This window comes from Sardina pilchardus, chromosome 2, assembly GCF_963854185.1.
Source record: "Sardina pilchardus chromosome 2, fSarPil1.1, whole genome shotgun sequence".
NCBI classification, from domain to species: domain Eukaryota; kingdom Metazoa; phylum Chordata; class Actinopteri; order Clupeiformes; family Clupeidae; genus Sardina; species Sardina pilchardus.
Window position 1 is genome coordinate 4,449,072 of NC_084995.1, and position 26,019 is coordinate 4,475,090.

General features: G+C 39.5%; 1 protein-coding gene across 2 annotated transcripts in view; it reads right to left on the bottom strand.

Annotated features, from left to right (window-relative positions):
- The window catches only part of LOC134060389 (uncharacterized), a 43,851-nt gene extending 20,208 nt beyond the window's left edge, over positions 1-23,643 (bottom strand). The window contains exons 1-6 of one of the 2 annotated variants that reach the window (XM_062517094.1): positions 23,552-23,643; positions 19,760-20,873; positions 18,382-19,444; positions 8,312-8,803; positions 7,892-8,017; positions 7,106-7,202 (exon numbers count right to left, since the gene is read on the bottom strand). In XM_062517094.1, coding sequence (XP_062373078.1) covers positions 7,106-7,202; positions 7,892-8,017; positions 8,312-8,803; positions 18,382-19,444; positions 19,760-20,854 — 2,873 coding nt within the window. In that variant the 5' untranslated portion in view covers positions 20,855-20,873; positions 23,552-23,643. Of the gene's footprint in view, positions 1-7,105; positions 7,203-7,891; positions 8,018-8,311; positions 8,804-18,381; positions 20,874-23,551 lie in introns of both variants that reach the window. The other variant, XM_062517085.1, reaches the window with a different exon arrangement.
- Between the last annotated feature and the right edge of the window lie 2,376 nt (positions 23,644-26,019).

Below are 26,019 nucleotides of genomic sequence, written 5' to 3' on the forward strand. Positions count from 1 at the left end.
CAAGAGAAAGTAGAATATGGTAGCCTGCAGTGATCTGATAACTGACAAGATGGTAGACTGCATTGTGCAGCTGCACTGTATGATCGGATGTGATCCTAACTGGATTCTGTGGCAAGGATAAGAATTCAGTGTATGACCAGATGGCAAAGAACCCTGTGCAATAGCGCTCACAGTGTGGAGATAGCCTTGACTTTGAGGATGAGGTGATACAGGAGGTGTAACAAGTTCACGAGACAGATCATCTATGGTGACCACAAAAGTAGCACCATGGCTGAGGCACATGCAGTGAAATGGAAGAGCATGAAAAAAATGATAATCTCCCTCCAGATGAAACCAGAACCTCCAGAAACACTATATTGCCAAAAGTATCAGGTCACTTGTCTTGACTCGCATATGAACTTAAGCGACATCCCATTCTTAATCCACAGGGTTTAATATGATGTTGGTCCACTTTTTTCAAATATCTAACTGATACTTCAATTCTTCTGGGAAGGCTTTCACACAATGTTTAAGAGTGTGTGAATTTTTGACCATTCTTCCAGAAGCGTATTTGTGAGGTCACACACTGATGTTGAACGACGAGACTGGTCTCTGCTCTAATTCATCCCAAAGGTGTTCTATTAGGTTGAGGTTAGGAGGTCAAGTTCATCCACACCAAACTCTATCATCCATGTGTTTATTGACCTCGGTTTGTGCATTGGTGCACAGTCATGTTGGAACAGGAAGGGGTCATCCCCAAATGGTTCCCACAAAGTTGGGAGCATGGAATTGTCCAAAATCTCTTGGTCAATGCTGAAGCATTCAGAGCTCCTTTCATTGAAACTAAAGGAACATGGGGATTAATTAGAGCGGAGGCTGACTCCCAAATGCGCTTCTGGAAGAATGGTAAAATATTCCCATAACCAGACTCCTAAACCTTATGGAAAGCCTTCCTAGAAGAATTGAAGCTGTTACAGCTGCAAAGGGTGGACCAACATTAAATTAAACCCTATGGATTAAGAATGGGATTTAATATGCAAGTCAAGGCATGTGACCCAATACTTTTGGCAATATACTGTAGTGCAGCAACTGATCAAACAGGGTGATTATTAATATATATTTTCTTATTATAGCTCAGGGGAGGCTATTCCTATACTAACTCCTATCCAGTAAAGACACATCCCATGTCTCTTACATATAGTGTAGTAGTAGGCATGTGATGTAGTCTACTTTAATGACCTTTTGAACTCTTTTATAAAAGTCCATGTCTGACCACACAAGTGCTGGTTCATTTTCCTGGTGGTCCCCTGCCATCAGATCGTTAAGATTACAGAACTGAGTTCTTCCTGAAAAAGCTCACGTTTCATTTTGTTTATTGTTTCCGAGTAACAAGGGCTGTGCTAGTATATTAATTCAAATGATAAAATGTTCAGAGGTGGTCAGAAATGACCCACAGAAGAAACTATTCAATTTTGGGAGTGATCCGTATCACCGTCGGGATTCTGGAGGCGTTTATGTTTTTTGTTTTGTGGTGTAATGGCATGGTATGACCATAGGCGTCGATTGCGCTGGGGACGGTGAGGACGCGTCCTCATCAGATTTTGTCATAAGTCATTTTGTCCCCACCACTTTTTTAAAAAAAAAACCTCGAGCTCAATTTGGCTAAAAACTAAAAAGTAGCCTGAAGTTCATAACACACATAGCAGCCACCAGAGCCGTATCTATATGGCTCTAGCAGCCACAACTGCAACATTGTTACTAGCGCTGACCTGGCGTTAGAGTCCGAATCATTTGTTGCAACTTTAGAACGATGTGAGCGGCCACCCGGCGTCCTCTAGTATTGTTTGTAAACTGGAAATACGTGTAGCCTATTGAAGTCAATAAATGACATATAGGGAACTTCAAAAAATGAATAGATATGCTCTTCTACAAGCAACTACTGGTGCATGCATCCACGGCAGGGGACAAGTTGACACGTAGACTTCGGTCTAGTGGGGAAATTAGCTTGTTTTTAAAATATGACGACGAGGACCTCAACGATTGGCCTTACTTTCCTTCTCAAACTATGTTGAAATCGCATCTTTCACAGCCCAATCTTAAAATTTTCCCGGGGGAAAAACCCCCGGACCCCCAGAAAATGGCAGGGTCAGCCGGGCTATAGCAGAGAGGGTTAAAGCGGAGCTCAGTAATTAAGGATCTTTGGCTATAGCCCCGAATCTTTTGAACACCTAGGCTACTGTACGTGCCTGCCTCGGAGTCGATGTCACGTCATGTCACATTGTCAACATTTTTATTCATTTACATAAGTAATTAGAGACAGCGTCTTTCAAAACATGACCTGAGCAAAAGATGAAGAAAATGAATGCGTCATTGTACCCAGCACTTCTGAAAATGCACTTCCGAATGCGTTTTTGTCCCCAGCACATTTCAAACCAAACTGACGCCCATGGGTATGACCACGTGGTGGCGATCTGAATAGTTTAGGTTCAAATGTATGACAACCTAGGTAGAGCGATACAGGTGGAAGTCTGCGGAAGTGCTTTTCTAGTTAGGTTATGTGAAGGAAACATAATCAGTCAACGGGTATGCAAATAAAAGTACCATAATAACATAATGGTGGTTACACCCATTATTGGTTGATTATCATGAGACTCATGTTACTAATTGTCATATTTAGTAATTCAATTATTTAGAAAATGTATATATATATATAATGATTATACCTAATATATACCATATGTCCATTTGAAATGTTTCAAAAGGCGATTATTTGCCATGTTTGGTGATATATCCGCCATCTTGGATTTCGAGCCTGTGCAGCCCGGGAAAAAATCGGAAACGGGTAGTTTTGCAAACTATAGGGTCTGAGGAAGTGAAGAAACATAATTTGCAAAAATCTATATGAAATGTTCCAAACACTTTATTTTGCTACATATCGCTCTACCCTACACACTTTATTCGCCCCATCCACTTGAAACGCCGATCAAAAGTTCTGACATGTTAAACTGACGTTAGTTATTAATTCACCACATGATAAAATGCTGTCATATAGCTTGACGCCCAGCAGCCTATGGTAGTCTATGCCTATCTCTGAATCAACATGAACATGCATATGATACATACGTTGCTAGAAACTTATTTTGCGGAGCTAGGCCTGCTAGTCGATGGTTACAATGAATCACCCTCACTGCCCTATCCCATATCTGACCATCCATTGTTACAATGTTACAAAATGCGCAATCTTCTCCATGCATGTAGCCTACGGTTATAAGTAAAGTGACAAGCATAGGCATGTATTAAAGAGATTTCTGTTAAATTCATTTTATTTTCAGTCGTCAAAAGTGGTGGGGACAAAATCTGTGATAACAAGTGCTGTGTACATGTTGGCTACCCAGCGTCGCCGGTTAAAATGAACATGCCTCCGTTTTAAAATAGCCTATACAAATTTCTAAGTATTCCTAGCATGTAAATGTAGCCAAAATGTCCATCTTGTCCATCTCTTTCGTCTTCGCCTTGACATTGACAATAATAGCCTATTCACGGAAATGCGTTCTTGTAACCGTAGGCCTAATTAATTCATGAATTAATCTAAGGTTGCCTTTCGAGTATTTCAGGTTGAATTGAAGGCTATTTCCTTCTGATAGGCCTATAGGTGATTTTCTAAAACCATTTTCATTCATTTCAACAATGGTTTATTGAAACGTCGTTTGATTAATTTTCATCACTTTCATTTTAATGATTAAATGAGACGGATATGCGGAGCATTTCTCTCCCTCTCCATTGACCAAAACGTTGCTCTGGCATCTCTGCTGGACTGACTGAGTTATAGGCTACGTCGAGTGAGAGAGCTGTGAGGTAGGCTGTAAAACATTCGGAAACTCTGCAACTGCAATCTAACATGCCGAGCGTCATGTCTCTTTTCTCCGCTTGTCACCAGCGCGGTGTCCTCGGGTTTTTCCATGAGCCGAACCTTCATATTATTAGGGCGGTCTATGTTGCCCCCTTGCGGTTGCAGTTTTAATTACAAAGTCCCGATGCTTCGGGATTCCCGATGTGCGGGAAAAAAAGGAGCATTCTCAACCCGTACCATCTGTATGTATAGACCCCGAAGCCATTTGCTTTGAGAATAACGGCTGGCTGATGAAGTTGTTGGCTGGTTAGCTGGCTCAGCCAAAACCGAAATGCTGCTGCAGCCGCCAAAGTTTTCATGACTGATAATGGCTTTAGTTGCCACTTCATGTCTACAGATGTCTATATTGTACTAGATCTCAACACACAATGTCATTGTATTGTTTTGGACAACGTTCTGCACATTTCACTTCAATGTAGACTGCATGTGTTGTGAACAGCGCAGCAATCTCTGGAAAGGAAACGGTGGAAGTCGCAGTAATAGCCTATCGCGTGTTAGAATAATATGATTTAGTTAACATTATGTCATGACAGAATGTCTAACTCCGTACCACTCTGAGTACCAACCCAGGTGGCAACAATGATGTATGGACTGGCCCCATTGGCCAGCAACTGATAACAGAGAAGGATAAAACCTTCTCTGTGACTGTGAGCTGGAGGAACGCCTTCCCCAGCAGCCCATTGCGATTGCTGTACTCTGTCTTACTACCAGTAAACCGTCTTTCTTAACACAAATCCTTGTGTCCGTCTCACTCCCTAAACCAACACGCTGAAGAAAACCTTTTTCTTCTAACACGCGTTCAATGCTGTAAATCAGTCTGTTCCAGAAAATTTGGTTCAAATCATCAATCTTTGGTTCTGGTGTTTGTGCAACCGGGCCCTGAAGATTTAACTAAAGTCTGAGTAGCCCTACGTAGGAATTAGGAAAGTATGTAAGGCGAGATAAAGATTAGGCTACCTTGTTTGCTTCTTTTCCCCATGTCATTTTAATTGGTCGTCAACTCACTGTGAGTCCTGTGTATCGTAGCAACGAGCACAATACTGATGTGGTGTATCCAGTCGGAAAATCTCATGTAGGCCTAGTTTCTAGGCTATCGTTTATTTTTCGCGTGTGTCTCTATGATATAATTATTTTTAGATGCAAAAAAGTCTAACTGGCTCAGCCAAAGTTTGTCAGATGGCGGCTCAATTTGGCTCAGAAAATTATTGGCTGGCGAAATTATTTTTTGTTAATGGTAAACAGTATTGTGATTCAACCGTTTATTTCAGATAGTTTGTTATTAAAAACCAACGGTCAGTGAATTCAGTCAATATAATCTACATCATTTCGCTCGTGCCGAGTTGTGAACCCGGATCTCCTGCGTATTAGTCGAGGGAGTTAACTATGCTCCACTTAACGTTTCGTACTTTACGCAATTGGAAATAGGTAGACTAGCCTATTTGAAGCGACGCAACTCAGTCAGTCCAGCAAATATGTAAGAAAATGCTTATACATTGGTCTGAGCTTTAAAAGATAGCCTACAAATAGAAGATAAGATATACAACTATGAATGTACGTAGGCATAAGCGCCCTACGTACATAAATTTCAGCTGAAAATATTTTTTACACACGTAGGCCTGCCTAATAGAACAACGTCGCAACTTGCATTTTACCACTGTAAATCGCCTCCATATGCCATGTAAATGAAAAATAGTTATTAAAATAAATCACATACATATTGCACATATATAAACTATATGTTTTATGGTAAAATATTATTCTCATGCCCGACTGACAGGAAACCCTTGCGACATCTGCTGTGAGAAAAGAGAATAGCAGCCTGGACAAACATGGCCGAAAGTGAGACAACATAGTGTTGTCACAAAAGTGAGCGCAAAATAGCTCTAAACTAGCTTGTACTGGTGTGCTTTTGATCAAGTAAAAATTCTGGGTGATAAAACACGCGTATTTAGGAAAAGTCGTGAACGTAGGGTTCTGGAACTTAATCGAGTGAAAAGATTTTTTTCTTTTGTAATCACTGCGGTCAAAACAGCCCGGCAGTTCTAGGTATATCTAGGTCAAACCTACACGGCGCTTCTAGTAATATGCGTCAGCGGTCAAATGACCGGCGCTTGGTGCTTCTAGTGTTAAGGCGGGTCTTGGGCAGGGCGGGTGGCGGTTAGACCAGGAGTGCCTGTGAGTGTGAATGAAATTATGTGTTAGCCCTGTCATTAATCTGGAGCAGTCCTCCAGCTCAGAGAAGCCCCCTCTCTCTAATGCTGCCAGCTCCCTCAGCTCCCCTGGCTACCTCCATGCTGTTTTTCAAGCATCACACAACTCTACCTGCAGCACGCTCCTGGAGGGGTGTTACGGATCAAGGTCTCAGCACACATTTACACACACACACACAGACACACACACACCCGTGCCTGCTGCTCTTCTAGAAAAAATAGCGGCCTCCCTCGGTAGCTGGTTAACTGTTTTGTCCTCAAACAGTAGCCTACTTGGCCTACGCTAATTTCTCTCTGCGTTCTCTTCTCTACCTGAAGACCGTCACCTGCCCTGCCCAAGACCCGCCTCAAAGAGAAGACTGGCCAATGCGAGATAAACACGGACTGCTAGTTCCCGCCATGGGTGACGGGAAACCGACAGATTGCAATGAGTTTTGGAATCACATTTGCCATTTGAATTTTAAGACATAAAGAGCGTGACAAAGTGCAATGCAATCATGGGGGCGCTATTTCTTTTTCCATTGCCATAAAGATGCATCAAATCGGGCAAACATGTTGCCAAAAAAATATCCAAAATGTTTTCAATAATTTTACAAAAACATTTTCAAAAAAAACAAAACAAAACAAAACAAATTCAAATAATTCAACAATATAATAATTGACAATTAAATTATGAAACTGAATATTGAAATGCAAAATTAATTTCCATTTGAATTTTGAGACTAAAGCACCATGGCAAAATGGAATGCAATTCAATCCATGTTTGTTCAAATTTTTAACCAAAATAAATCAAATTGATTTGATGATTGCATTGTCACTTTGCATATTAAAATACTTTTTGAAAGAAAGTATTGCAAATTGCAATATTGAATTGCATAATGAATTAGCAATTGCATAACGTAATGTCTTTTAGAATTGCATATTGCAGAATGCATTCTCATTTGTATTTTGGAACATATAAGCTTCCATATACAAGGAAAACAACAATATGTGAGACATGTCATACCTGCATGTGAGTCGATACATTTTCTCAGTAGCGTAGGGTAGAGGAAAGATTTTTTTCTTGGACCCAGACCTCTGCTTCCTTTGTTTGCAGTCGTATGCTATAAGGCATAATGTATAAAAGGCATACAATCACATGTGATTATGGAATTGGAGACTGGAACTAGAAATGCATTTCCAAGGAATTACCAGTGCATGAAAATGCAAAAATGTATAGTTAAAACAAATAATGTAGATATGGCTACTAAGGTGTTGCTAGGGTAGACATGGTGGTTGCATAGTTTAATGAAAGTTGAGAGTGTGAAGGTAGACAGTTTAAAATATGAATATGGATAGCTTAAAAGTTGTTGATAGAAAGACAATTTAATCGGTTATAGTCGATATGAGGGACGTAAAGCGAATGCAGAGTGCCGTTCACTCTGTTACATGTTGATGAACCACTGAAATGATTTATAATTTACCTTACAAAATGATAACCTACCTTACCTACCTTGCTTGATTGAAGATACAATAAGCGAAAGTCAACTGGTATATCGCTTAACATTCATTTCGTTACTTTTATCATCTATGATTAAAAGACAGCTGATGTCGGACAGAATGTCGGACTTGCCAGCAGAACTCTCCCCCAATACAGGGGGGCTTGACTAGAATGCTCCTGGAGAAAAGTCAATTGGTTTCACCCACTTCAAAGAATTATGCTAAGCTAGGCTAGAGGTGGGGATGTCATACTTTTTATTTCTGTGCAATAACTCAGTCTAACTTTTTTATCCTTTTCCAAAAAATAACTTACTTTTGCCATAGCGCAGGGCAGTTCTCTTTCGTCTTTCATATGCCCGAAGGTGATTGGACAGACTTACACCACTATCAAATGCTGCATTACAATGTTCACACACCTTCCCATTGAAATAATTCTTTCCTGTGAAGAAAGCATATTGAAATGATAACCCCTAATGCACACTCCTAATTGCACTAATAGAGGGCAGATGTGTGATTCATACTTCACAACCAAAACATATATCTGCCTATCATGGTTATAGTATTTGACATTTTTATCCAAAGTGACTTAGAATAATAGATAACATAAGCAAAACAATGATATCAATTTATAGCAAAAAATAATACAAAAAAATGTGCACTGTGTGCAGTGTATGTACAAAGTCATGAGGGTGGTAGGGCAAGATTTAAAAATAAATAATAATAAAATACTCACCTGAGAGGGAGTCAGTCTGTTGCAGTGGTAAATTGAGAGCTTTCCTTGCTGTGTGATTGAGATTCTTCACTTGGTGTGACTTTCGCTTTTTTAGCATTCCTATCAAATCACTTGAGGGGGAACATTTTCCTGAATCTGTAACCTCAAACTGTTTATTTTTAACTCCTTCAACTAGCACTTCACAACAATTCTGATCATTTTCTCTTAATGATTCAATGGATAAGAAAAATGGATCTTTCCTACTGTAATTCTTAGAAGTAATTTGCCGCTTATGGAAAGCCTGGACAGTTTTCTGAAACTCTTTTCTATTGCTCATCAACTGCTTTAAAATGTCAAGTGGAGATCGAAAGGTGGCTGTGGAGTATGCTTTTCCCAGTCTCTTAAGATGGCCTCGCACATGATTGGATAGTCCCTTCTTCGTATCAAACCTTACCCCACATAATGGGCAGGTTACTTCAGTCGGTGATTCTGTATGCACTTCCTCCATCTGTTCTGCAATCAGAGATCAGAAGGAACAAACAATTAATTTAGGTATGAAATGGTAAAATCTTGAATACTGCATATACATGGAAATACCATGGCAGCAATACAGCAGTGAATGGTTTATGGAAAATTGAGGAGTTGTAAATCCCTCTTTTTTGAGAGGCTTTTTTTTTTGCTACCGTAGTACCGTCACAAAATTGAAATGAGGAGAAAGTAATTAAAACGGGACAGGTCAACATGAGGTCATAGCTAACCAGACTAGAACTAAATGATCATTTATTATTGGGAGTTCTATAGGTGTGACTACCATAAATCTGTATAGAATCGTTTTAACCTCTTTAGGAGTGACAATGCCGTTCCCCAGAAAGAAAATACATTTCCTGGTTCCTTCTAGAATTCTACACAAACATTCTATAGTGTCAGTGTTATTAAAATAAAGTTAATTTAATGGCAGAAAAGTTTATAATAATAATAATAATAATAATAATAATAATAACTATAAATGGCACAGACATCTGTTTGTGTATGTTATTTGCATATCTCTCAAACCGTTTTCAAATGAGTATTTTGCTATGGGCACAAGTAAGTGCAGTGCCAAGTTTGATGTTTGAATATGGAATGCAAAAACATAGTTATATATTGGTCAAAAAGATATATGCAGGATATGTCTGATCTCAACAATAAAGACTCAAATAGCCCAGGATACTTTGGACTTGAGACTTTGAATAAATAAATGATAATTCTGACAGCTAGGTCCCAAATTGAAATGAGCGACAGGCTAATGGTCCCGAATTTAAGAACGTTTCAGAGTGCTACACAGCCTGACAAACCAAGACAGTTTTTGAGTCATATCGTTGCAAATCTCATACCATGATGCATCTTTCCACAAAATTGTTTGTCTTATATATCAATAATTTAGTAAATAGGCTAACATATAGCCTTACATGAACGCTTTAAGCTTATGTCATTTCAATAAGCTACAGACAATGAGTGGCAGACAGTGTGAGGTCACATTTAAAGGCTACCAGAGATTGTTGAGTCACATTGTTGCAAATTTATACGATGATGCATCATTCCACAAAATGGGTTGTCTTCTCTAACCAGAAGTAATTCAATAAGCTTAACAATATAACCATATAGCCTTAACTCAAAACAGCTGTTAGGCTTGTCATTTTGATCTGTACAAATGTCACATACAGGCCCTGTTCGAAACGGGAAAAACTGCTGCCTTCTAAGATATCTTAACTAGAGAGCAAGGCAACAAGTGCCGTTCGAAACCGAAAAAACGATTTTTGCTGCCTTCCAAGATATCTTAGATTTCCCGAATAACAGTCAATTTTGAATGCAGCATCGATGTACACTTCAAGCTGCCTTCTACCCATAATCCTTTGCAGCCACGTCTGAATCAGCTGTGAGAACAAAACAAACATGGCTGCCGTTATCGGTAAATGACTGCTGAATCTGTTGAAATGTCATTTGTGTGACGTTATTTAGCTTGGATTTCTAGAAACTAGATTGAAAATAAATGATTTACTATCTGGTTATACCATTGTTGTACCCACTAATAAGGTAAGGTCTGATATATTTGCTGCCAGTGAAACTATTTCATACCGTTAGCCTGCTAGCTTACATAGGCTAATTTAGTTTAAAGGGACACTTCACCGATTAGCATTAAGCTTTGTATCTTTAGAAAACCAGTCATGTTTTTGAATGGCCGTGCATCATTCCCTCAGTTTGCCTTGAGACGGGAGAAATACGGTTTTCAATGTTGGACTTCCTGCTTTCAATGATGTAAAAATCGTCATTTTACATCATTGAAAGCAGGAAGTCCTATATCTTTGTCGAGTAGGTGAAACTACAAACGCTTTCCTCATTTTTCCAAGAGGGGGCGCTAGCGGTGCGACTTCACTTGCAGAAACTCATACATATAGCCGCCATCTATAGGATCCCAGTCTGTGGAGAAAGCTGATAAGTAACTACGATTTAATATTAAATACTAATTCGTTGAATGCTGATATTGAAACTGATATGGAAAATGGGGATTCTGAAGATCTGGTATGTGAATTTGATGCACGAGATTACCTGTACGAGCTGTAATATAGCACAGAACATCAAGGCCTGCAGCAAGCCTGGACGTCGATTAGGATCACTGGCTGTCGATTAGGATCGCTTTGCCGGGGCTGGCTCAAACTAGAATGGACTAGCTCTCACAAGGTCAGTTATCCTAATGTTATTCACAAGTTATTGCACAATTAGTAATAGCGATACTAATACTTGTTAAAGGTCGGGTATTCTAGCATATGCTGTCAATCTACTGTCAGTTTGACATAGAAATATGTCAAATTAACGTTTTGGTTTTTTTTGCGATTTTTTCGCTAATTAGTGGGCTTGCTGTAAAGCAAGGCCCACTATTGTTCTTCTTAAGTTTACTTATTAGTGGGCTTGCTGTAAAGCAAGGCCCACTATTGTTCTTCTTAAGTTTACTTATTATTTATTCCCGTTCACCCACTTTTTTAAAGACGCCTCTTCTCCTAGAGCGTTTGAGCTATCGACACAGTCCCAACGCTGAAAATTCAGGCCCGATCCGGTGTAGCTTGCTTGTTAATGTCGGATGGCTGCCGGCTGTCGTTTTTCCGGTACACCCGTTTTCTGCCGGTTTTCGGTCCCATTGAAATGAATGGGGAAATTATTTTTTTGGTATTTTTTTGGCAGCCTGGTGTTTTAAGCATTGTTGACATAATAGAAGTCATTAGCTATGTTGGCATTGTTAACATAATTAGCATGGTTAGCATAGTTAGCTGATGATTTCTAACATTTATGCAAATAATGCTAAGTTAGCTAATCAACCTGGACGGGTAAGATTCATCTATGTTTGGCTAACTTACTTGTACTTATACAGATGGTACGGGTTGAGAATGCTCCTTTCTTTGCCGCACATCGGGAATCCCGAAGGTTCAGCATTTGTAATTCAAACTGCAACCGCAGGGGGGAAACATAAGTCCGCCCTAATAACATGCAGGTTCGGCTCATGCCGGAAAAACACGATTAAAACCCGAAGACACCGCGCTGGTGACAAGCGGAGAAAGGAGACATGACGCTCAGCATCTCAGATGGCAGTTGCAGAGTTTTCGAATGTTTTACAACAGGGGCGTGCAGAGACCTTTGAAGGGGCAGGGGCAGGTGTCTTTAGTGGGCATCTTTGCACTGCAGAATATAATACCGGTATAATGTTTTATAGAGCATAATGCATATGAAAGCTAGAAAAGATACACACAATTTGAATGGTGTAAAAACTGGAACTTAAGCTTTACATTCCCTAGCCTATAAACCTTTAATCATCTGCCACGATCATGTATAAATAATTGCGTTGATTTGATTTTGATTCATAGATAATAGAAAAAGCATACTATACAAATTCGTACATTTTGACGTGTATCTCATCACAGCAAGCATGTTTGTGTAGGCCTGACTGCCCTGAAAATGGCAATTTAAGAATGCATGTAGTCGTACTTCGGAGCTGAGCAATTTACAGAAATAGGTGGTGTGTGCCTTACAGAAATACATGGCAATTTTTATTAAGTGATAAAAAATGGTGTTTTGACACTTTCTGTGCTCCATATTTGTGACACAAGCTGATCTGACCTGACTTGTTTGCGTGGTAGCACACATGACGTGCACACATGATGATTCTCTATAATAACTTTTTACTACATTGCAATGAACAAAGTAAAGGCAAAAAAGTGTTTATTTGTAAAACAAATTTGGATGCAATATGAGTCTTGAAATGGATACCATACAGGAGTTTGCTAGGATCTCAAAACCGGATTATGAACGTGCCTTGTCATAGAGAAACACATGATATTGTTGGATTATGACCATAAAATATGACCAAAAATAATTTTAAAAACCCCCCCACAAAAACACGGGGTAAGTGGAGCTAAATTAAGTTATTATTTTGCTGTCACTTCATCTGTTTTATGACCTAGAATGTTGTATTTGGTATCTGTGGATAGCTCTGTGTCTCCTCTTTCATCTGACATGTGTTCCATATTTTTCTGACCGCGGATTCACGAGTAGGCTAATCAAACGATAGCCTAAGCTATATGACATTATTATTTGTTTGTCACTTCGTCTGTTTTTATAACACAGAAGGATCGATGCATTTGGTATCAATGGAAAGCCCTGTTCCTCCTTTCTCATTTGATATGCATGTCATGTCTGTGCGATGCCAGGTTTGCGAGTAATTCAAGCGAGAGTATGCGCGGGTGAATGCAGAGCAATATAGACTGTAAATGATATACTTTGATTTAACTTTGTGAATTCTTTAATTTTCATACTCCGTACAGACAAGAGTCTAGACTCGTTGGAAAGCCCCACTTCTGCGCTTTCGTGCAATATAGGTCTAATCTTGCTGTGACTAATAATCGCTGAGCAATGTAACAGAGAAGAATGGGTGTGTTTTTTGACGCACTTTGCGTCGGTCGGACTCATAGGGCAGTGTTTCCCACACATAGACTAATTTGTGGCGGTGCGCCACAGATTCAGCACCGGCCGCCACATATTGCGTTTCGTTATTCTTTTTTATTTATTTATTTATTTTTTAACGCTATTGAAAAACACGCAACATTCGTTAAACTGAATTTCCTTTCCCTGCTCTACCTCTCTGTCAATCGGGCATCTGTCTCTCATACACACAAACACACGCACACACACAGCCCCTCCCTTCCGTGCACACTGCGTCTGTCTCCATGAAAACCAACGATATCATCCCTGGAAGCGTGGTCGCACTGATGCACATGACGCTGCTCGGGTGAAGCATAAAGTTCTTCCGCAACCTTTGAAGACTATGCGTGCAACTTTTCCAAACAGTAGAAGTAAACTCACTCTCCTTGGCCCGCTCTCGTGCGCGCTCAATGGACACCCACCCTCGACATGCACATTTAATCTAGATAAAACATTCACAATCGTGAACGCAATGACGCACAGAAGACGACTAGCTTACTGTTAGATCCGTTTAGCATCATTAGTAAGCTATGCTGCAGACATTTGATTAAAACTCTTGCATTCAAGTTGACTGACCATCTCAATACCAATGTTTTTCAACTCCAAGACTTAAAGGGGCCTGTCCCAAGGAGAAAAAGTATTAGCTTACCAGAACAGAAACTGAACAGTCCAACCAGTAGAGTATGATAAACTTAGCCTGCTACTTTGTTTACAATATTTTGAGGCTTCAACCAGACAGCTGAATTTAAGAGGTGGAGTTATAATATAAATAGTAGGCCTAGGCCATAATCTGCATAAAGATTGCTGTTATGAATATCAGACATGTCAGTATATAGAATGTAGGCCTATAATAGAGTAATTATTAATAATTACATAATGTGTGTGTGTGTGTGTGTGTGTGTGTGTGTGTGTGTGTCCCCGCTCAGACCAACACGGGGCGACCACCACACATTGCCTTCTAATCTGTGGGAAACACTGTAGGGTTAACACAGAACATTTTTATTTTTGTAAATGTCTAATTTCACAAACTATTAATGAGACATTTTAGTGAATGTTCACGTTGGAACTAGCGGAAGCATTTTAAATAGTAAAAAACGGGTCCTGTCAAAAGGGCACTTGGACATCAAAGGGCGAAAAGGGCCCCTGTAGCCCCCCTTCTCTGCACGTGCCTGTTTTACAACCCAGCTGGTATTCGCCGTTCATTCCGACATATCCCCACTCGGCGGTATTTAACTTTGTTTTCAAACAACGTGCCATTCCGACATGAGGTAATTAATAGGCTATTAATGTCATAACTATTAGGCTATCATTAGGCTTACTAGGCATGGCTGTAGGCAGCTATGAGGCCACTGAGATCTGGACCTCATCAGTTCGGGGACTCGGGGAAGTGAAAGCAGTTCTGTATAGACATTGCAAGTTTTCATGGTGATCATCGGCACAGCTGTAGCTGATTGTGAAAGCCGATTGGAAATACGTAAGTTTCAACTATGTTTGCCATGGTGGACAAAAACACTAAAATAAAACAATAGCCTAAATAACTGTAGTGTGTAATGGACACGGCTCTATCCTAAATAATTTTCGAGGTTCGCCTTTTGGTAATATGACCTATCCTTACTGACAATAATTTAGATTGAGCACAACTAAAGTTGCACGAAGGCAAAATACAGTCCTAAGCCTATTATATATAGCCTGGACAATTAATAGTCTATATTGTAGATGTGCAAAACCAGCATTTGCGTGCGTGCTTGCCGGTGAGGTGTAGCCTACAAAAATGAGCATAACATCTGATTATTAAAGTATGGCTATAGGATATAGGCTACTGGTAAGAGAAGAGCTGGTTTAAAATTCAAGTAACGTGCGCTATTTAACCCCTCGAGACCGACTTTACTGCAGTCTGCCGACACAGCCAGGCGACGCTCCCAACCCATTCATTAGTTTTGGGCACGAATGAATGGGTTTGCCCTTAGTTTAAATGGAGGCGCGATGCAGTTGCGCGCTAGGTGGCCACGAACTCATTAACTGTTTACGACACGATACAGTGTGATATTTGTGTTTTTCGTTTCTTAGTCTATGGACTTGCTATATTAAATCCAGTAGCCTAATAATTAGGCTATGTGCCACGTCCGATTTCGCAAGTGATGTAGTAGGCTACATGTAAAAATCGACAGCCGTCTGTGAGACTATCCATTGTAACAGCATCATGAAGAGCAATTGTCTTGTGCGATCATTCCCCCTCCCCCACACTCGTCTAACCAGTTCACTTAAGACATTACCTATATGCGGCATTGAGGACGACTGCCCTCCCCCCCATTCTCTCGACAGACACTTGAGCCTGACACTAGGCTGATAATGTAAATGTGAAAATGTGTGTGTGAATGCTGAACCACGAATTCACATATTAACTTAAAATTTAGAAAAAAATGTAGCTCTTTTCAGCAGACATCGCAAACATAAAAAAAATCGCAAAACTGAGAAAATCTTTCAATTTTTTAATCTATTTCTGGAGCGATTTATACCTCTTCGCGACGTGGGATTTGAACCCGCATAGGTGCCTCAACAAGCTGCGCCACAGCTTGAATCTTAATATTATTTCGCGCCTATGCCTATTTTCTATCCTTTGGTTTGCAGAGTAATCCTCATGAAAATGTAGGCTGTATGCCTACTTTCGCAGGGGGGCAGAGACATTTTTCAAAGTTAATACCTAGGCCCTCTACGAAATAGAGCTTACCATGCCTTACCAGTGAATGGCTTTGAATATTTTAACAGTTGCCAACAAATATAAGGGATTCAGTCAGTCGAGTTTATTTGAAATTCGCGGCATGCACTTGAAACGCCGATCAAAAGTTCTGACATGTTAAACTGACGTTAGTCATTAATACACCACATGATAAAATGCTGTCGTATAGCTTGACGCACAGTAGCCTATACGGTAGTCTATGCCTATCTCTGAATCAACATGAACATGCATACCGAGATCTATAGTTGCTAGAAATGTATTTTGTGGAGCTAGGCCTAGTCGATGGTTAGCACCCTCACTGCCCTATTGCATATCTGACCATCCATTGTTACAATGTTACAAAATGCGCGATCTATCTTCTCCGTGCATGTAACCTACGGTTATAAGTAAAGTGACAAGCGTAGACATGTATTAAAGAGATTTCTGTTAAATACATTTTATTTTCAGTTGTCAAAAGTGGTGGGGACAAAATCTGTGATAACAAAAAGTGCTGCTGGGTACATGTACCCAGCGTCGCCGGTTACACTGAACGCATGCCTCCGTTTTAAAATAGCCTATAAAAATTTCTAAGTATTCCTAACATATAAATGTAGCCTAATGTCCATCTTGTCCATCTCTTTCGTCTTCGCCTTGACAACAATATAGCCTATTCACGGAAATGCGGTCTTGTAACCGTAATGAATTAATGAATTAATCTAAGGTTGCCTATCGAGTCTTTCAGGTTGAATTGAAGGCTATTTCCTTCTGATAGGCCTATAGGCGATTTTCTAAAACCATTTTCATTCATTTCAACAATGGTTTATTGAAACGTCATTTGATTAATTTCGCCAGTCATCACCTTCATTTTAATGATTAGACGGATATGCGGTCTTCATCATTAAATGCTGAAATGCGGGTTGAAACTTTCTGCCACCTGGTGTTTGCTTGGGTACATTGCCTTAGCCTCGAAAAAAATCGTCTTGACAGCCTACGGGATCTCTTCGGGAGTCCCGCAGCAAAAGGTGCATTCTCAACCCGTACCCACTAGGGATGTCACGATTCCAAATTCTCGATTCGATTTAATTTTCGATTTTAAAGCCACGATTCGATTCAATTTTCGATCTTTTTTTCTTAATGCATTCCTTGTGTCATTATTATTATTATTATATTCATTTTTATTTTTTGCCCTCTTCCTATTCTGTTTCAGGGGGCTTTTATTTTGAAAGCAATTTTTATTTTGAAACCGTTCCATCCGTGGGGTTGTAAACAAAAAAAAAACGTCAAACATAGACATGTGAACATAGTGATATGAAGCAACACAGAATGATACTTTGAATGTTTGTGCACACTCTGAAGATTAGTGTTAATGGAATAAGTACTTATCAATGTGCATTTTAAGCCTTAAAGTCATTTTGAACTGTAGGCTAACTAAATAGTTTTTTTACTTCCTAAGTTGAGAAGGCTAAATTGGTGTTAGGCTAACTGACGTGAATGAACGCAAAAAAGCTTCCACACCCGTGATTTCAGAGTAACAAGAGGTTGATGTGCATTTTTTAACTGGCTGCAGCCTAAAATTAGAGGAGTGTTGATGCTGCACGTGTGTGGTTTTGCGTTTTGGGCATACATGCTGGACGTCACGTTGGGGGTGTGGCTGCATCGTCGATTCTACTTTTCAGTTCGAAGTTCGAGATTGAGATGTAATTTCGATCGATTTCGATTTAAAATCGAGATTGTGACACCCTTAGTACCCACTGTAGGTTAGGTATGGGATTCGCAAAACGGCCGGTAGATTTTAAAAATACACAACTTCATGTGTCCTATCCTTTTTACCCTAACTCGGTAACTTGACTGTTAGATTGACAAACGAGCTGTGAAATGATGCTGTTTTTCGAGCCCTGCCCGTTCCACGGATGATTGACGTGTTAATTTCCATAAAGTAATTGCAGTACTAGTTTTGGCCAAAATCCTACATATTGTTCCTTTACAAGAGGAGTTTCAGTAAAATGACCACTCTAATAAACAGACTGTCCAGGGTGTAGTCATTCTGATCGGGAATCAGGAAATTGCTAGAACACCACTTTCTCAGGGACCTTTGACAAGAAGGAAAGAAGGGAGTCAGATCTGTAGTTCCTTGAAACGGCTGGATTGAATGAACTCCTCTTAATATAAGCAGAATAGAATGTGGTAATGAACGGCAGAGTGGATGGAATGGGATCCACACACATACACACAAAACTAGGGCCAGAAATTGATGCACAGAAAAGCGAGCAAACCTTATTGTAAATTGCAGGACCAAAGCCAGGGGAGAAAAACAACAAACTGACATAGAAGTAGATATAGATAATAAATCAAAATCTTTTTTTTTTACCTGAAGCTTCTTTACTTTCTGCAGGAACTGAAGTAATCTTTCCGTGGGAGTTAGAATGCATATCCAGAAATGTCATTTCCTGAGATGGAATTACATGCTGTGCATGGGTAGTCAGCCGGACCCTTTTTTGATGTCCTCTTGTATGATCAGAAAGACTGACTCCTGTTTCAAACATTGCTGGACTGTAAGGACAAAGCTTTTCCCTAAAATCAGATTCAGACAGAGGCTCTGACATTGAAGAGACATCACCGTTGATCTTCACATTTTCAGACACAGAATTTTGTGAATCCTTGACAGATAGATTGTTCAGTTCTTCTTTTTGTAGACTGTGATTGCAGACAGGTAAGTGTAAAGATCCATCATGAATTTCCATATCATGCAGTTGAGTGGTAATATTTTTTGACAGAGAGCTATTTATTTCTAGGTTTTTAATATTTTTAAGTGTTCCGCCGATGTTCAGGTTATCCTTTATGTCAGCTTGCCATTGAGAGGTACTATCCATAATATCCATTAGCTGTGGCAGGAAAGTTTTATCTGAAGTATGGCAAGAGACATCTTTATTTTGCTGTTCATAGTTTTCACATTCTTTACTGTTGATGTTTTTATTACAGTGGTCATTACAATCAGAAAAAATTGCAAAACTACTTGTTCTTCTTTCTTGAGTATCTGATCTATAGTCATGCCTTGCTTGATCAGTTCTGTTTTGAGGGATTAGCATATTTATTGATGTATGAAGTCTTGGTTTGAGGCCTTTGTTATGATTATGTAAAGCTTTTTCTTTTCCAATCAAGTCTGGTATTCTTTTTGTGTTTGAGGAACTACCTTTTCCTCTGCTGGGACTGCTTTCCAATTCTTGAAATAGTAAAGATGATGTACTAAGACAGTGCTGCCCAGGTAATGGAGGGTGATTATTGCTTTCAATGATGTCTGAATTTCCAGAAGACCAAGATTTTGATACAGTGTCTGGGTTTCTCGGATCTGTCAAAGTGACAGTATTATTTTCAGCATTCAAAACTTTGGGGCAAACCATTTCTTTCAGTTCCTCTTTGTGGATAGACCCATCCTGTGGAAAGGAAGCAGATTTATGACAAGACCATCCACACTCTCTGCAAATTATAGACAGTGTCTGCGCTTGGGTGACTGGTTCTCCATGCTGCCTTATGTGCCTATGTAATAGGGTTCTATCTTTACATGTGATGTCACAGTTTGTGCAGGGGACAACCAAAGGCTTAACATTAGATCCAGATTCTAACAACTCTTCTTTCAAAACTGAAAGCTCACACCCTGTGCTGGTGTGTTCGGTCTCCTCTCGTTTGCCATTAATACTCTCCTTAACACATTTGACATGTTTTTTGTAACATTTTCTACTTCTAACTACCTGTGTGGTTCCCAAATCTTTCTCCTGAGGCATGATGTAAATTGGATCTGTCAGGTCATGCTGGCCATTCTGTGTTGTTTCAATAAAGTTCATACCAAGACCATTTGTGCAAACGGTCCCTGTATCCATAGATGCTCTCTGTTTCCTCACAATGTGGGCAGAAACCTCTGCATTCTTCTTTTGGTCCTGATCATCAAGATTATTCCACAAGAACTTAATGAATTCTTTCTGAGGATCCCAGTTAAAATCATTGGCATCATCATAATTATCCAAAGAGCTGCTGGAATGCTCAGAATCAAAATCATGCATCTTTTCGTGTCCATTACTTTGGTCAGATGTTTCTGGTCTCAGTACCACATCCCTGTTTTCCTGTTCCCACTCAACTACAGCATTTTGGGATATTGCAGAACTCCTCTTTACTTGCTTAGTTTCAGGTCTGGATACATAGGCAAATGTATCCAACAATCTTACATTTGGGCTTTTGAATTGTGATGATCCATTGGTTTGCTCACCTCTGAACATTTCATCACTCAGCTGGGAATCAAGACTGGCAACTGTGTAAAGGTCTTCTGAGGGATCAGACATGACAACCATTTCCATTTTGCGTTTCTGCCGTCTACCACTGGTGGGTGATGTCAGCTTCCCCACACTATTTGGCACAACATCTAAACAACTCGAGGATTCAATGCTCCACAGCCCTCTGTTGTCACTGCCATGTGTCGATAACTCAAGTCCAGAATTCATAGTTCCAGAGTTTTGATCACATCCCCCGTCAATACAAGACTTAATTCCATCCTGCATTGCGAGTACACCATTGCCAATAGCACACCCTTGCACATTTTCAGATTTACCAAGCAGGGGCTTGTCAAACATTTGACCTGATATGGAACATTTCAAATGATTGTCTTTCAGTAGTTCATCCATCTCGGGGTAGACAGAATTGATACTTCTTGGTATGTGAACTTTCTCAAACTGAACTGAGAGCAACATCTTGGTTTTGAGTGGTGAAGCTTGGCTTTTGGGTAGATCCTGAATGCTGTTTGCGAAGTCAGACTTCAAATCAAGGCCTTCCTCCTTCAGCTTTGACCCCGACATGTTGACTGTCAACTTGTTTCTAGTGGATAAAGAGTAGACATTAATGAAGGCCAAATAACACTTTAATATACAGACTGTAATTCTGTAATTTACCTAATGTGAACAGAAGACATATTTTGCACCATTTACCATGCAAATTCAATCAAAGTAATATCCTCACTCTTGCACTTTCAGTTTCACTTTGGAGTGAGGATATTACTGCGCAGAGTCTAAGTGCTCCCAATGTTATTCCGCCACACAATATAGTTATCCCTTTTGCCTGCTTAGAAATGCACCACGTTTTATTTTGTCTCACCATACTTGGTCGTGTGACTACTAATGTAACTGTATTTTAATAGGGAAAACATGGAGGTGTTTGGTCGTTTCTGACTTCATCTCTGTTTGGATCCTAATGAATGCATTGGGCTAGCTAAATGCTATCAAAGTTGTGCCATGCGCCAGAGCCAGTGAGTGCACGCATTGAAACGTGAGAGGTATGTATCAACTCGTCTTAAATAAGGGAATAACATAGTTTAATATGAAAGCCTTTTGAAATTACAGTTTTTTACAATCACTTTGCCACTATTTTCAGAACCTTGATGTCATTTTTCACAACTCTAGACACAAAACTCCCAACCAATGACAAAATGCACATTTATCAAAACTCTAACCCTTTTCTCAATTGCTTGGATACAATACACATACAACTTAGATCATTTGTTCATTCAACAAAACTCACCTGTTCAATATGATACAACTTAACATCAAAGTACTACTATTATTTCAAAAGGCAATTCACACATTACATTTCAAATGAGTGTCTATTCATTTCCTTACAATGATCTAACTATCAATTGATACAACTGCTCAAAATGATAAGTAACTGTTGCATTACTCTAGTCTTAATGCATAGTTGTATGAAAACAGACTCTAGTGTTTTGCATCAATATATTACATTGATGATTCCACTTTGTCTGTAGTATTCTCTTTACTACTGCAGTACTTTTACAGAGATGTGTTTACTGTACTGTACATGTAGTACCATAATGAAACCTGTATCACCTATTTTGTTCTTCAATATCTAATGATTGTACGAACAATGACACAGTGAAACTATCTGTTGCTTGTGTGCGGGTGATCTATAGTTTCAGTGGTATTTCACAGTAAATTAGTTTTTTGAACCAATGATTGTACAAGTGCAAGATTTCTTTGAAGATGTGAATGCACAATCCAATGTTTTGAACATTAGACAGCCTGTGTTATAAGTGTTAACCGTTTTGAGTTTTGTGTTTTGAAAAATTACATTAAGGTTCTGAAAATAGTAGCAAAGTGATTGTAAAAAACTGTAAGATGTCAAAATCGAAAATTTTAGGGGAAAAAAACTCCTAAAGGGTTAAGTGAACTGAAGATTTTGAGTACAGACTACTAATGTAAGCATAATTTGTTTACAGCATACACATAAGGTTCTTTGTTGACACAAATTAACCTGTTTAGTTTTATGTTTTGCAAAAACTAGAATGGTGTAAGGCAATCGGTTTCCGCGCAATTTTCTAGTAATGTCAACGAATTTGGGTTTACAGTGCATGTCCTTACTGAAAACATCCATAAAATATGTAAAGTGTCTATGGGAAAACTAAGTGAACCCTTGAAAATGAATTACTGGTTGAACCTATTTTTGCAGTAGTGAGATCAACCAAGTGCTCCTTGATCTGCACAGCGTTCTGTGGTTCCTGGCACATTTGTACTTGCCAAATTTCTCACCAGATTTTGTATCTATATCAGACTCTTGTAGGCCTACATTTAATGTTATTTGTGTGACTTTTTAAAATTCTTATTCTGTTCACAATACTTGTTTTACACCTGTCAGTTCAAAGTTATGTGATTTAAACATATCAAGAGCAGCTCAAATGTTTCTTCACCTGCAGAAATGACATTATTTACATTATGATGGAGTACCTTACGATAGTGTTGAAATGTAATAGAGATCACAAAGAAAATAAGTAGGTTTCCAGCCGGACACATTCCAAATGAATTCTCTCTGATAAAATAAATAAACAACATTGGGCTTTGCAAGAAATTTGGCAATACAAATGATGGCACCCCTGAACAGTGCACAAAATGCCACTGTAAGAAAAAAAAAGAAAAAAAAAGAAAAAGGATAACAGAGTGCAAATGCACTATAAAGTGTGAGAAAGACTATCGAAGGAAGGCAGAATAGATGGACCACTAAGGAAAAGAGTCAGGAATTTAAATAAAGTGGGGAGAAGTGGATCTAGATTCAGCCCTGCATTTTGTGTTGTGCACCGACCCTCTCCCCTAATGCCCCATATCAGATAATTGCATGTCATGTTCTGGCGATTTTCGCCGGGGTGGAAATCTGTTTCCAGACGAGCTAGTTCCTAGTCTTAACAAATTTGAGAACAAATAGCCAACATTGCGCTAGGCCTACAGACGACCTCGCAGGTGATATCTGCTCGCATGCATTTTTCAGGACCTAAGACGGACATCACATTTTTATCGACAACTAATTCATGACAGAGGATGTAGTAGCCTAGGCTACGGTTACACTGGTGGTTTGCACGAAGATAAACCGAACGTTAAGATATTGCTTAACTGTTCATTGTCATAAGCTGCAAACGGTAACTAACATTTCACGCACGAGCGACGTAATTGCAGAGCGATAAAGTTCAGCTACAATACTGATAGGATACGACTTACCTTTCTCCAGCGAAAATGCTAACATCACCAACTGTGCGAGATTAATTGGAAAAGATCCGACGAGCTTCCATCTAGATCTAAACCAACGCCGCCATATTTGCCTATCGTGGTGATTTCTGGGAGGGGGCGGTGATTTGGTTGTAGTATGCTATAGCCATAGCTGGTTGTGGCTTAGTAGGCTAGAGAGTGGATGATCATTTCCCTTACAGTTACATGACAGTCGTCGCTACTTACATTCCTGTTTATTAGACGGTAGCTTCGCTCTCCTAGATAAAACTAAAATAATGTTATTTTCAATAAAGAAAATAACTATGGATATAAGAGTGGAATAACGAACTGGAAAGAGTTGAATCCTTTAAATATCTGGGTGGTTTGACCAATGGCATGGATGGCATTGCATACAAAAGACAATTGATATGCAAGAGAGTGCTAAATGCGATGAGGTCTCTGTGTGGAGTGGATTGGGGAGCAAGTAGACCTGCTCTAAGAACAATTTACACATGATTGGTCAGATCTGTACTAGATTATGGAAGCATAAATTTGCGTCTGCAGCCAAAACATTGTTGGGTAAATTGGATGTAGGCTAGGCCTAATCCAAAATCAGGCACATCAGTCAAAACCAGTGTCAGCTCGATGGAAATGGGAGAAATACCTCTTCATCTTGAAAGAGATCAGCTAGCTATTGTGTATTGGGCAAATTTGAGGGGTCATAGTGATGACCACGAGTCATTCAGTTAGGAAGCAATGCCAAGAGCGTGGTAATGATCAAGTCAATATTTGGGTGGGTGATCAACAATAAAGTTTCTGGGGTTTAATGAAATTGAAATAAGTCCCACTGTACCTTTCAGTTGCTGTGCCTCCATGGGTTTTTAAAAAAGTGTCCATTGATTTGAGGTTACTAGCAGTGGTGGACGAATTTTCACTTAAGTAGAAGTATAAAAGTATTTGCCTTCACATATACTTAAGTATTAAAAGTAAAAGTACTTCAATGAATTATGCAGTGGCGTAACTATAGTAGGTGCAGCAGGTGCAGTCGCACCAGGGCCCGTGACCTCCCAGGGCCCGTCGCTACCCCGCACTGCCTTTTTTTTTTTTTTTTTTTTAGAACTTCACCATTAAGAATCAAACTATCAAATAAAAATGGCAAAATCAAATTTACCATCTTTCCTTGTTGTCATACTGTTTTGCCAGCTTATCTTTCTTTTACTGAGATACAGCAAGGATATCTGGGTAGCTATAGTAGGCTTAGCGATTTGTTGCGATTTTTTGAATGGATAGTGCGGCTGCACATTTCAGTCATCGTTCAGTCATCAAGCGGCTGCAAGAAGCGGCAGGAGCGTAAAGGGGAAGGGTGGCCAAACTACTACTAACATCTATTTTTCAACTTGCCAAAATGCTGGTGGTAGATTATTTACGACAGTGCAACATCCACATTTGGGGAAGTGTGTAGCTAATTGCTCTCATGTTTCTGACATTGCGTGTGACTGTGACAACAACTGAGCGATCTTTTTCCAAACTCAAACTTATTAAGACTTACCTGAGGAGCAGCATGGGGAACTAGAGGCTCAGTGGGTTAGCTATCCTGTCCATTGAAAATACGAGAGCCAGAGCATTAAATATTGGGAACATCATTGACGATTTTGCACAACCAAAGGTCTCACGGCCTAATTCATGCATATTGGGGATTGTATGCATATTAATGATTTTATTTGGTTTCTGCACGGTTGAATAAGTTAGGCTAAATTAAGTTTCGTTTCTGCGCAGTGCGAGTGCAAGCAATCTACGCTTACAGTTTCAGCAGAGGGTTGAAAAAGTTTCAGCGCATTGGGTGTTCCCATAATTCCATGCGAGTTGATGTTAATGCAGTAGGCTAATATTAGATTACACTGGCCTGCAGACTATTTATAAAATATTTTTTTTATGTTTTCAGAATGGATCATGTAGTCGTGTGATTTTTATTTGAAATTCTATCTGTAACTACTAAACTACTTCGGTGCCTCAGGTCCTTTGCATAGTCACCCTTAATGTGTATTGCATGTATCAGAGGTAATACTTCCTGGGCTACAGTATTTAACTATCCTCGCGCAAGGGCCCGAATAATTTTATCGCACCGGGGTCCGCACCTGCCTTGTTACGCCACTGATCTTCACACTGGTTAGATTAGAAAGCGTGGTGCTCCGCACTTCTTATTTATGTCTTCAAGCTTCAAGTTGGCCTTTGAAAGCATCGTTGGTATGTGTAATTATATGTTTATGAGATAATGTTCATTTAAGCAAACTTGTAAACAAATTGGCATAAGAGCTGGCTATATGTTCACGTTAGCTTTCTGGTGTCACTGACATTAGCTTTGCTATTTTCTATGACCTGTAATTCTATATTCTAAAATGTTGTACTTTCATTTCTCAGTTTTACCATACTTCAAGCACTACATAAAGAGTGAACTGGAATACGTCGTCTGCATGGTTTGT